At 35.3% G+C, this 13,462-nt stretch overlaps 1 protein-coding gene across 1 annotated transcript in view; it reads right to left on the reverse strand.

Annotated features, from left to right (window-relative positions):
• LOC149777435 (branched-chain alpha-ketoacid dehydrogenase kinase-like) overlaps positions 1-11,357 on the reverse strand; it is a 156,333-nt gene extending 144,976 nt beyond the window's left edge. The window contains exon 1 of the mRNA XM_089942068.1: positions 10,948-11,357. Within this exon, the coding sequence (XP_089798194.1) occupies positions 10,948-11,139 (192 nt within the window). The 5' untranslated portion in view covers positions 11,140-11,357. The remainder of the gene's footprint in view (positions 1-10,947) is intronic.
• Between the last annotated feature and the right edge of the window lie 2,105 nt (positions 11,358-13,462).

Below are 13,462 nucleotides of genomic sequence, written 5' to 3' on the forward strand. Positions count from 1 at the left end.
GTTTATTTATTCATTTAAAGTGTGTTTTACTTGTAGTATTAGCAAAGATATCTCATTTATTTCAAAAAATTAAAACATTATGTAAGAAATCCGAGTTTGAGTGATCCTATATTCTAAATATACCGTATATAATCGCATATAAGCCCAGTCACATATAAGCAGACACCCAAACTGAACAGGTATAAACACTAAAAAGTGCATGACCCACATATAAGCAGGCCTACAACTCCGAGATATCTCAAGATGCGTGAGGTAAGTTCTAAATCCATTTATTTAGGCAAACATATATTTTTAAAAATTACATGTATAATTATCTCGAGGTTGGTGTGCATAATTATTGAAAAGAAATGGTATAAACTTGTTTGAAATGTAATTAATTTAATTTTGTTTTCTTATTGCTTCTGCCTATTTAGATTTTGTGTACACTTTAATGGAACGATGACAAGAATTTAACAATTGCAAGTTGCTGTAACACTACCTCTCCCTTTTGACTCGATTATTGTTTGTTTATGCATTATTGCATTGGACATTTTATATCAGTGCACCAGTAATGAAGTTTTTACTTTGCTTTGAAATTACAAATACCTAACTCATTAAAATGTAATCCCAGTAGGATAACACAATGAACAAACAATATGGTTCAATTCAAGCCTCGCAATTAGGCTACTGAACGTATTTACATAATGGCACCACCACATGTACATTGTAGATTTGATTATGCGCTGAATTAAGCACATCCCATGGAGTCGAATCATGGGCACCATTGCGCTAAAGTTTAATGACACCTCCAAAATACAATAATAAAGTTTCGGAAATAATGATTCGAAAGTTAGCCAATTAGACTGCTTTAAATCATAATGACAAAAGAAAAATGTAATTATAATAACATGAACTAAAATGTGAACTTGGATGTAAAATATGAACTTGTTCAAGGATGGCCAACAACTTGAAAGCTGGCTGACAACTAGACACCATGAAAAAAGGAATTTGCTTGATTATCTCTATTTGCTGATCCTGAATATATGTTAAATATGTGAAACAGATTAAACATATGTGTATGACACTTAGTAAATACATTAGCAGGACTAATGTTGAGTTAAAACAAGTATCGTGCAGCCAGGACAATCTATCTATCTATCTATATATATATATGTGTGTGTGTGTGTGTGTGTGTATATATATATATATATATATATATATAATACTACAACACTTGTGGAATAATTTTGATTATAGCAACTACATTAATGTACTATGCAAGCAGAAATGGTAATATAAAAAATAACATGCAATGCAGAAAATTATATGTAACAGAAAGCACCTCTTAATTGACATGTGTACCAAGATTTACTGAAATAATGTGAATGGCTATAGTTACACACAAGAAACAAAAAAGATTTATTGCCCGGCAGACAGAGAGACATAGCAATGGCTATTATAAGAGGTGACTAGTGGTGCAAGGTGATCATTATGGTGGTTGCACTCCAGACTTAGTAAAACAAACAAATACTGGATATTTAGACAACATTAACTATTATATACTCTCTCTCTTTTTCTTTCTCTCTCTCTCTCTCTGTGAATCAAACGAAGAATGAGGAAAGAAATATTAATAGTATCACTGGATTCACTGACAACTACATATGAATACAGTAACATGTTTAGCACAATTTGTTATGCATAATATGTTCCCAAATGCAAACATTGTGAAATCTTACCACTTCATCATAAAACTTGACTCAACATTTTGAGTAACAAATAATACTCCAGAATTAGACAAATTATTCAAAGTTGACCAATGCAGTCTTTTGATTTGTCAGAATCATTTCTAGTAATATCTGGAGTTGTGTAAAACTCAGTTGTATAAAGCTCACTGATGATGGAGTCAGATAAAACAATTCTACAATTACCTGCTTTGAATTCTACTTTATTGTATACACCATGTCAAATTAACCACACAGACCCAGTCACCCTGGTCTGTCAATATTCTGTACAATAACAGACCAAGAACTATTCTATGGGTAGATCATGAATTATTTAGCAAATCTGCCACTGATTTTTTTTCTACTGCTTAAATATTTTTCCACTACAACCCACTTTACTGTTTTTGTACATATTCTTTTCATGAAAACAATTTGCCAAATGCCAAGTTCTTTTACCTAATAAAGAATTTTTATATCTAATTACTTAAATGGCAACATGACCAGACTGATTGGTTCAGTTTAATGTATGTTGTACTAAGTGGCATTTATGACACATTATCTTGGGATCACAATACAATTCTAGTCTAAAACATGTTCTAGTTTTTTTTGTGGTCTTCTAAGAATTTGACCCAGATACAATACCAACAAATTTCTGAAAATGTATTTTAAGACCCTATAAATATTTATAAATATTTGTAATTAGTTTATAACAAATGGTAGCACACTCACTTTAAACCAAAGTGGTACCAAAGTATATTTTTGACAAAACACCATTAATCTGGAGGAAATAATCAATACAAAATCTGTAAAATATTTTGAAAGACAGACTACAACATCAGCAAATATCTACTGGAAAGTAGACAAATTCATCTTTACTCCTCATATGTCAAAATTTTGAACAATACTTAAATTTATTTCAGATGAGAAATGAAGAAAGAAGAAAGATCAATTCCACACTGGCAATAAAGTGACTCAGAAACTGGATCTTTCTGGTTAAAACTGGTACAAAAAGAGGAAGTGCAGATTAAGTTCAACTGATATGGAGTATAAAGAATTATTGTATATCATTACAACAAATCAAATGGACTAAATAGATTCATAGTTTTCAATATGAATTATAAATAGCATTCAATAGAGAGAACCATGACCGATTTATACAAGACCAAAACAACAATCAGCTCTATTTTGGGTGACTACAGTAAATATATTGGGTCTGCCAATTCTATACATTTTCCAGATGAAAAAAAAAATAACAAGAAAAATAAATTGTAGATTTTTTAAAAATGATTTTACCAGTGTGGATTTCAATTCTTTCATAGGTATAAAGAGCAGACATCACACCCATTACTGTGCTTACTATTTCTCCCAATATTTTAAGTGCTTACTGGACTGGAGACCAGAAAGTAGGATTCAATAATGGCTACCATTTGCACACTTTTTGCTACTTGTGGTCCTCTTCAAAATTACAAGTAGTCACATCAAAGGCAAAATATTAAAGCAATAATATAGACTGCATATCTGTGTGTGTATGATGTGGATTTTTAATTTAGCTTTTTAAAAAAATCAGTCATATATATCTCTGATACTGTGACTTGAAAAAATTTCCCTTTGATTGGGTACCCAGGTAACCGAGCATTAGGATTGACAGGTGTTGTAGGATGTGATCTGGATTTTTAATGTAGCTTTAACAAGTTTTCAGTCACATCGCTACGATGTCTGCAGTGTGGCAGTTTATAGTGATGTCTAGCATTGGGGCATCATGCCACATACATGTAGCATCATGTCACACCCAGTCACATTATCCTGACACCAAGCCGACCAGTCCTAACACTAACCCCAATGCTGAGCACAAAGCAATGCAGCTTTAAGTACCATTTTTATATGTCTTTGGTATGACTTGGCCGGGGGTTTAAATCTGTGACCTCCCGCATCCGAATGGGCAGACTGCATACTTAACAATCACATAATTCTGTAATGTTGATTCATTCTAACAAGGAAAAAAATTAAGCCATGCAACTGTAATTCAATGTAGGCTGCAAGATGAAGGGGCTAACAAAGATTTTTAAACAAAATTTGTTCCAAATTTTTAAATGGCCAAGATTATGGTAAATCACTAATATAAAATATTTGCTTTTTTACAACACTTAAGATAAAATTTTTAAAAAATTTAATGATAGATTTTTCTGTCAGTGACGATTTATTCATTTTATGTTGATTTCTTTCTTCTTTTTTGTGTGCAACAATAAACTTCAACTGCCATAATTAGAGTTAACATACGATTTTTTTAGATTCCACTAAGGCATGTATCATTACATTCATGGAATGATGGAGGCTCAGAGATTAGTGTGCTGGACCTACAGGCACAAAAGTGCTTGTCTGAATCCTACCACAGACCAGGTTGTTTACTGTGCTTTGTCCCTGGGCAAAGCATTTTACGCCAGTTGCTGTGACGCTAAAAAACCTACTGCAACTCTCGTTGCGATGCCATAAAACACCATACTAAAGTAAAACCAATCACATCATTTACAATAATGGCAGTTATTTAAATGCAAGGAATATAAATAATCCTAAACATGACTAAAGCACCATAGCTAAACACTAATATATAATCTTATAAAATCACAAATCATGTCTGAAGTATGCATCTAACAAATGGAGAGAGAGAGATGACAAATAAATCTGACATGACATCTTGTATGTTTTGAGAGTCAAGTAACTTGTTTGCTGTAGGATGTATCAAGTGATGGCATTACACCTGAGATTTTGGAATATGATTAACACAGACTCAGACCAAGCAGTTCAAGGATTTGCTCTTCTTTCCTCTTTTTTTGCATCTTTACCTTGTACTTCTTATCTCATGGGATGTTTACTTCAGGACAGGGTTGGGGAAGTTTTTGTGTGGATCATTTTTTAATATCTAGCTTTTGCATGGCACAAAATTATGCTACATGCCATTATACCTGAATACATACAAAATGTACATACATGTGCATTAACATATATACATGTGCATTTAACAAGTTGATCCAAACTGCACACTTTTCATCCCACTTCTATAGAATGCCAGACATTATCTTTCAATTTCAATCACACAAGAAAGATGTCTTCATTCAAATTACTTCAATAGGTAAGCCTAAAAATTAGGACCAAACAGACCACACACAAAAAACCAAATCATATATATATATATATATATATATATATATATATATATATATATATACTTGCTTATAAGTCAAGTCCAACTGCAAAATGTGCAGACCCAAATCTGCCATCACATAATGTGCCAGCAGATCTGTGTCTGACCAGTTTGTCAGCAGCAATCAGTAGAACAGTGAGACCCTGATCTGCATTAAGCTACAGCAGATCAGGATCTTTGCTGTTTGCAGTTTGATTTGACTATTAAGTGAGTTTGATGGTCATGTATTGCCAATCTCATTAAAACTAAAACATTTACATAAAAATTGATCCTTAATGGATAAGAGTAAGCCAAAAGATGTAATGTCAATCAGACTGAGGTATTGCAACTACTGTATACATGGTATATGCTGATATACAATGCAGATCCAACCACAAACAACATAGACCCTGATCTACTGTCTAATCTGTATAATTATTTTAGTTATAAGTCCCTACAAACTGCACTTGATCTGCCAGCATATTAGGCAAACAACAAATATGAACATAAGCAGTTTGCATCTGGACCTGACAATAATTGAGAATACAGGTTATTCCTAATCCTAGGTGGAAACTTGACAGAAGTTACAGGTAGGTTGCCCATTTCAATCTTCCATCAATTATGCAAACATCAATGCAAGCATGATGCAATGCAATTAAGGTTGAATGACACATAACAGTATCAAGGTACCGTATGCTGACACAGCTTGTCTAGGTACATGTATATATAAGGACAAGAACAGTGTCAAATTGGATTGTCCTTTCCTTAGTTCTAACTTGTGTGAAAATGAAAATTCTGATTACAACTGAGATCTCCGACATAAATGAGGTCTGACTGATGACAATATAAGATTTGGAAAGGTTGTTTTCTTGGATAATTCATGATCATTAGTAATTTCCCATACTAAGAGCATAAATATCTTAAAAGAGTTCAAAATTTTCATAGCTTCTCATGGGTCGGTGGTTTTTTCCAGGGTTCTTCCTCCACCATTAATACTGGCTGCCATGTATAGCCTATCATGTGCTGAAAAATGGCGTTAAACCCTACAACAACAACAAAATTTTCAGCAATATGACAATATGAGGAGATCGTACGCTCTGGCAAAATAACTTGCCATGGGGCCTCTAGTGGGCAAAATGAAACACTGTATCATCAACAACATACACTTTGTCCAAAAGACCTAGAGGCACAACCATGTAGAAAACTGGTCTCCTAAGATATATCAGCACTTTTCACCAGTATTCCAGTTGATACAGGTACACGTGTGATCAAAGAAAGTAGAGGCAGACAATACACTGAAATCTAGATGTGACCTAGCTATTCAAAATATGTGCCTTATTGAAACTGTTTGGACAGCACGTATTTTATCTATAATAGGCAGTTTTACTATCAGAAACGAATACTTGGTATAAATGCAAAACACCAACCACTGTTTCATTAATATAATCCTTCTGCTTCAAGTGCAATATCGCACACTTAAGTTACTCCTCTGTATAATCAATTAAAAAAATTAAAGACTCATAGAGGAAATGGATACATGTCTGTAAACTGCCTTTCAATAATTTCATTGCACTGACCAGCTGGACCAAAATCGAAGGGTCATTGTTTCACGAATATCTAGACTAAGTAAAAACAAGGTCATTTCTAACACTAATAATTAATCACGCCAGAGGTGCTTTGCTTAAAGTGTTTTTGTTTGGCCAATAATTTAGTCCCTAAGCTCAGTGTGCAGTCAAGCAGTAATAGAACTCTCGCACTTGTGACAGTTATCAATGACCACCTTATGTAGGATGTGAATGAATAAATGTAGAAATGTTAGATACAAGAATTCTGAATGCTATGATGTCATGAACAGCCAGAAAAAGTAAATAAAGTGATTAAAGTGTGAAAAATAACACTCACTTGACTTATTTTAAAATATGCAAACAGCACTTGCACTGGACTTGAACTTTAAAAAATTTTACTCATCAGACTTTGAAAATGAATAGTATAGGATATTGGGTTATGGCAGTGCTGACCATCCCATGGCCCGCGGGATGATTTTAAATGGCCTGCCAGAGCTCTAGCAGCTATATAGTCGTTGCTTATCAGTTTTCTGCTGTGGCCCTTGGCTTCAAGAAAAACATTTTTCAGTGGCCCACTGTGTCAAAAAGGTTGGACAGCACTGGGCTATGGGATTTGATTAGCCCTGGGATAAAATGATTAATTGATATATCATTGTATCAATATTTTTCCCATATCAATATACATATTGATACATAAGGCAAAGAATTAATACATAACAAAATTACTCTGGACAAGTTACTTTAATCTGTGAAAATCATGAATAATTATTAGCCATTTGACTTTTTATTTTTTAATTTGAAAAGTCATCCGAGACAGTCAGAGCAGGTACATGCACTTATTTCTGTCAGTAACAAAAAGCACACTAAATGGCAACACCCACACACCTTCTACAAATAAAAAACATGGTCACCAACTCGCATAATTCTAAAAATCTCTTGCTTCCCCCCATTTCTGCCAGTTCCATGTTGATTTTATGATCCTGTCAGCACACTCAGCCACTGATATCACATGTCAATGTAAAGAAAACCTTCCAGATTTGCAACCCAAGTCCTTTACTGATCATTTAATAACAATATTTACATGATGATTCTCTGCTGCTTCACATCTTGTCTACCTGGATCAAATTAAGGACTACAATTCAGGTGTGTCACACAGTGAAATAGGTTACAGTTAATTCTGACTAGTGGTTATTGTTTATTCAAGTCCAGAGTAAAACAATAACCAACAATCTGAATTAACAGAAGCTTATTCACTGCACCACACCAGAAGTATTGGCATCCAAATTCAATCCAAACAGATACAAAGCATATGAGAAACTTAATGCATAAGTGGCTGTTAGGTGGGTGATGTGTGGAGTATCTAAATTAGACATTAGGAACAAGTTTGGAACGTCTTCTTTGTAGCTGAAATATGCAACTGGAGACTGAACATGCCAATGAGACCAAAATAAATAGCATAGAACTGGCAAAAAGGTAGATTAGAAACCGCAAGTTTTATAGTCACCTTAATTTGTAGAAAAAGCGTGGATTTTGTCAATAAAATTTTCTTTCTCACTGACAGAAACAAGTGGTTGTGGGAGTTGTTTTGTATCTGCAAGAAGTACAATGTGAAGGATCTCTGTTTTCAGTAATCTTAGCTCCCACACTCTAATTTGTTGCGGACAAGATTTTCCTTATTTCCAAGAAAACACCATAATGCAGCATTTTTCAGCATCAGGTAGAGACATAAGTCAGGGTGATGTGGAAGGGGTGGTGTGTCTTTGGTTCTGTCATAAAGGATCATCAGAAAATTGTTTTAGTGTGTGTGTGGGGTTCTTTATTAATGCTGAAAAGCAGCAAGAGCATCTGCAGGTACCATTGGTGACCACTTCGGAACTGCAGCAAGAAAGGTTGGGAACCACTGCCATAATGCCTCATGAATTTGATAATAACAGCATTTGTGCAGTGTAAAACAAAAGACATGGTGACCAAGATAAGTCCTGTACCTAATCAAATCGAGCAGTTTCAATCGTCTTTCAATGTATCAATCACTGCAGTTCTAATCAAATCCCAGAGTCCAATGTCCTGGACTGTTATCAAGTCAGGCAAGTAATATTTTCCAAGTCATATAGTCTGGGACATGCGCTTTATCCCATTTCAAAAGGTTAGCCAAGTCCACATTTTCGTGCATTGATCATTTTATCAACTGGTCTTTCATGCCCTTTGGGTGTACTGAACGCTTGATTCTACCCTTTTCCATGTATACATTATCATTTACATCCCGTTTCACAACTGCCGGTGGCCTTCGATAACTGTGCCATGTGTGCATGTTCTATTATTGCTTGACTCCATTTTGGGCTAAGTGACCAAATTATCGACAAATCAAAACACAACAAAACTGATATGATTAATTCGAAGTGTTTGAAGTGGCTTAGTTGCATTGTGTTTACCGAGACTCACACCAAATCCTCACGATCAGCTCAAGCTGATTTTAATCTGGCAAGTCTGTGTAATTAAATTCAAGACAGTAAGACAGTAATAATTCTTTAATTTTAAATGATTATACATAGGATTAACTGGCATGTGTGATACTGCATTTCAAATGAAACAATCATACTATTGAATGAGCTGTCTCTGTATGCTATGATTGCTTTAGAATTAGTTGTCAAGCAAACTAATATTTACTCTATGGATAAAATGATATTTGTAATTTATTTTCATAATGACGGTAAGAAGAAAGATTCAGAGAAGGAAATTACATGCAAGTGTGGAGTGATAAAAAAAATGTAAACTGCATAGTATAAAATAGCTATTTCTTCCAAGAAACATAAGCCAGAGTCTGTGGCAGCAAAAATATGTAAAATATGAATTTTCATAAACCAACTGTACTGGACAAGTGGGTAAAAACAAAATTTGATCAGTCCTGTACTGTAACCAAGTAAAAATATGTCAACCTATTATGCAAAATATTCAAGATTGAATATCACAATATACTTTTTTTTAGTATATGTTTTGGTATCTTGAATTAGGAAAGAAATGTACCTTACATTTATTGTGTGAATGAACATTTTATGAATATATGCTCTGATATCTTGACTTAAGAAAGAACTATCTACTCAGTTTTAGTGTGCAAATGTACACAATCCACTGGGGAACATAAATGTTAAACAGCTGACATTTCCTATGAAATCTTCTACATTCAAACTCTTAAGGGGCTCCGAGTGGCCGAGTGGTCTAAAGCGCTCTCTGTTACGGATCGCTGCCATCTCACCTATGTCTGCATGGGTTTGAGTCTCGGATTCTGCCAATGTGGGTATGTGAGAAAGCTTGCCAGTAGCTTCTCATGGGTTGGTGGTTCTTTCCAGGGATTTCCCGGGTTCTTCCTCCACCATTAATACTGGCCACCATGTATAGCCTATCGTGTGCTGAAAAATGGCATTAAACCCTAAAACAACAAACTCTTAAAAACTATAACCAATAGGGGAGACAACTCATAGTAGCAAATATTCCCAGGTGCCATTTTTCAAGACATAATTAGTGTGATTGTGATTCAGAATATTTTATTTCTTCAAAGACACAAAGGAATGGAAAATTAAAAATGATAAAACAAAATTCCCAATGTAATAGATGTAGTAATGATCAGAATTTTGGAACAAGAACTTTTAAGTGATTTTGAAAAATGTTATAAACAAAAACACTGAAACATGTCAAAATCAAACAAAGTCATACATCCCAAATACTTGGCCCCAAGTGGCCAAGTGGTCTAAAGTGCTCATCATCATGTATCATTGCTTTTTCACCCCTGTCTGTGTGGGTTTGAGTCTCAGGTTCGGCCAATGTGGGTATGTGAAAAAGCTTGCCAGTAGCCTCTTGTGGGTCAGTGGTTCTTTACGTGATTTACCCGGGTTCTTCCTCCACCATTTATACTGGCTGCCATGTATAGCCTATCTTGTGCTGAAAAATGGCGTTAAACCGTAGAACAACAACTACCCAAATACTTCATTTCTCTCACTGAATCTTGTGAAAGGTGCAAATAGCCAAGTCGTTTGAGCAAAAAAATAAATAAAAAGTGCTTGTTCTGAGTGAAACAATTCATTAATTGTGAGACAATACTGATGATTTTCACCCATGCCAATGTGGTTCACTCTATATTCATTCAGAAAGTTTTATTTCTACCGGAGGTAAAGGACTATATTAATGTGTTGCCAACAATTATTTGTAAACGTGGAACTGAAGGTAATCAGCTGCAAAACTGTGTATCAGGTACACGGCACCCAGTAAATTATATACTTGGCGGTCGTGGCAATAGTCTTTCCATATAAAGTACACGACAGCGGAGAGAATATATTTTTTAGGAATGGTATACCACCACAGTACACATGGCAAAAGAATATGACTTGTAAACCCCACCCCCAAAAAAGATGTCGATGTAACACTTAATTGGATGGTAGGGTTGATGATGGATAGAGAGAAGGATGAACGGATCGACGGATGGCTCAAACACTATCTGCCGCAATGCGCTTACCTTTGCTGCTGCAGCGTCTATTGCACTTTGGTTGTAGAAAGACGTGACCGGTTTAGATTTTTCTTTTATATTACTGTCTAAAGCTCTGTTAAACACATCGTCAGAAAATTTCCTTGAGTTCTTATTGACAATGGACAAAATCTGTGCCTGATGCCAGAGGACCCGTTTTGAACAGCTGATCGCCGACAGCATGTTTGGTTCAGTAAACGAGCATGTGCTGACATACGGTTGGAATATTATGACACTATGAGGAAACGTGTTGTTCCCTTCATATCACCTGTTTTCGACCAATAAATTGGAAGTCTTCTGCATCTGCAATACGAATAAAAAATAGGGCCCTCTTTGACCCATTCTATTGCTGGCCCTGCTGGCCGACCACGACTAGAATCAAAGTCCTTGACCGAATTTAACATTCGAATAGCCTCTGATGTCATAGTGGCAAACGCTAGAAATATAAATAGAAAAATTGCAGTTGGCCACGTGATTTACTTGTTCACTGTGAGGAAGAAATAACACTTAACTGATATTGTGTGACAAAAGATTATTATCGTCAGACTTCAGGAATGAAACTCGGGTGGGCACTTATGGAACTAAAAAATTCCCGACACTCCTTTTTTGCACGCATGCAAATACGGATAAGTTAAGAAGAGGACAGGATCTAGCTAAAAGCTAAACCGGACAAATGGCCACACTAAATGAAAATTTGACAAATGGCCACCCTAAGCGAAAATTTGTCAGGTAACATTTTGTTAGTGTAACCGGTTAACTACTGAAGTCAATTAAGGCCAATGGAATAAAAAGTTATACAAAAATCAAATAAATATTAAAAACTAATGGACTTTCAAAACAGGTGGTTTCATGACAGGTCACAATACTTATATAATCAATAAATGTTTGCAATGAGGAGCTGGTCTCTCAAGACAGGTAGTCTCGTCTCGTAGCTGTGGTCTTTCAAGACAAGTTTTACACACACACACACACACACACACACACACACACACACATATATATATATATATATATATATATATATATATATATATATATATATGCACAGCAAAACTTGTCTTGAAAGAAAATGATGTTATTTAATACGTATAAAATATGCACCAGACATAAGGGAAAGTGCTATGCCTGGATTCCTATAGAAGAATGCTTGATAGTAGTAGGCAGAATTACTGTTTTAATACAAATAATACTATCGTACAGGTTAGAGAATTGTTAATTCTTACTCTACGGAGACACGAGCCCATATTCTTTCACGACTAAGCACACATCACCGAAAATGATGTTACTCAGTCAGTGATATATGCACTCGTGTGTAGTAAACACACTCTCATGACAACCTAGTAATTATCGCTCATGTATCTACACAGTAATTAATTTTTAAATAATTAATGTTTAATATATATATATATATATATATATATATATATATATATATATATATATATATATATATATATGACTGTGTAGATACATGAAAATTAATTAATTACTGTGCAGAGAAATAATTAATTTTATCAACAATCAGAATATCGACGTCTTTTTCCTGACAGAAACATGGCTAAAAACATCAGGCGATGAGCCCAAGTGCGCTAATCTAACCTCCAACGGTTACTCCATCAAGTCGTTCCCCCGCCACACTCGCGGAGGTGGAATTGCTGTCATCACAAAGAACTCCATGATCAAACGTCTTAACCACACCACAACTTTCAATTTCTACCACACATCGTTTGAACTAGCCCAAACCACACTTATACTGGAACAAAAAGTCAGTCCATTTTTTCTGCCTATACCGCCCTCCTCCTAGTAGAAAAAACAAGCTGACTGAATCTCTGTTTTTGGAGCAGTTTCCGAATCTCCTGGAGTATAGAAATTTGATAGGTGGCAACCTGATTATTCTTGGAGATCTCAACTTTCACTTTGTCTGTCCCGGAAACCAAACACATCAAAACTCCTAGATAACATTAATGTTTTCAACCTCAAACAGTCAGTTAACCAAGCCAACCATAAACATGGTCACATTTCAGACTGGATTCTTCATAGACCTGATGATAATATTCTACGTTCCTCCCTGGTGTCCCACGAACTTGCATCAGATCACCTCTGCATTATATACCAAATTGACCTATCAGTCCCTAACCCTCCACCTTTATTTGCTACTAAGAGAAACCTCCGTATGATAAATTGAACCAAACTAATGCATGAGATCCAAGCACACCTAACAACTTGCCTCCCTCCTACAGTAGAACAACTCGATAACTGCCTGCGTTCATTTCTAGACAAACATGCCCCAGCCACCAAGTGCAGAGTATCAGTTCAAAAGTGTTCTCCATGGTAGAGCAGTGTTAACGACCAGCTTTACGCTGCTAAAAGAGACCGCCATAAAGCTGAGAGGCTTTGGCTTTCCAACAGACTCGCTATTCATAAGCAAATCTATGAACTCGCTAAGAAGAATGTCACAAACATAGTCCATGCAGCGAAATCAGCCCACTACAGTACTAAGATCATG

Source organism: Sinohyriopsis cumingii, chromosome 18, assembly GCF_028554795.1.
Source record: "Sinohyriopsis cumingii isolate HCF-2022 chromosome 18, ASM2855479v2, whole genome shotgun sequence".
Classification (NCBI taxonomy): Eukaryota; Metazoa; Mollusca; class Bivalvia; order Unionida; family Unionidae; genus Sinohyriopsis; species Sinohyriopsis cumingii.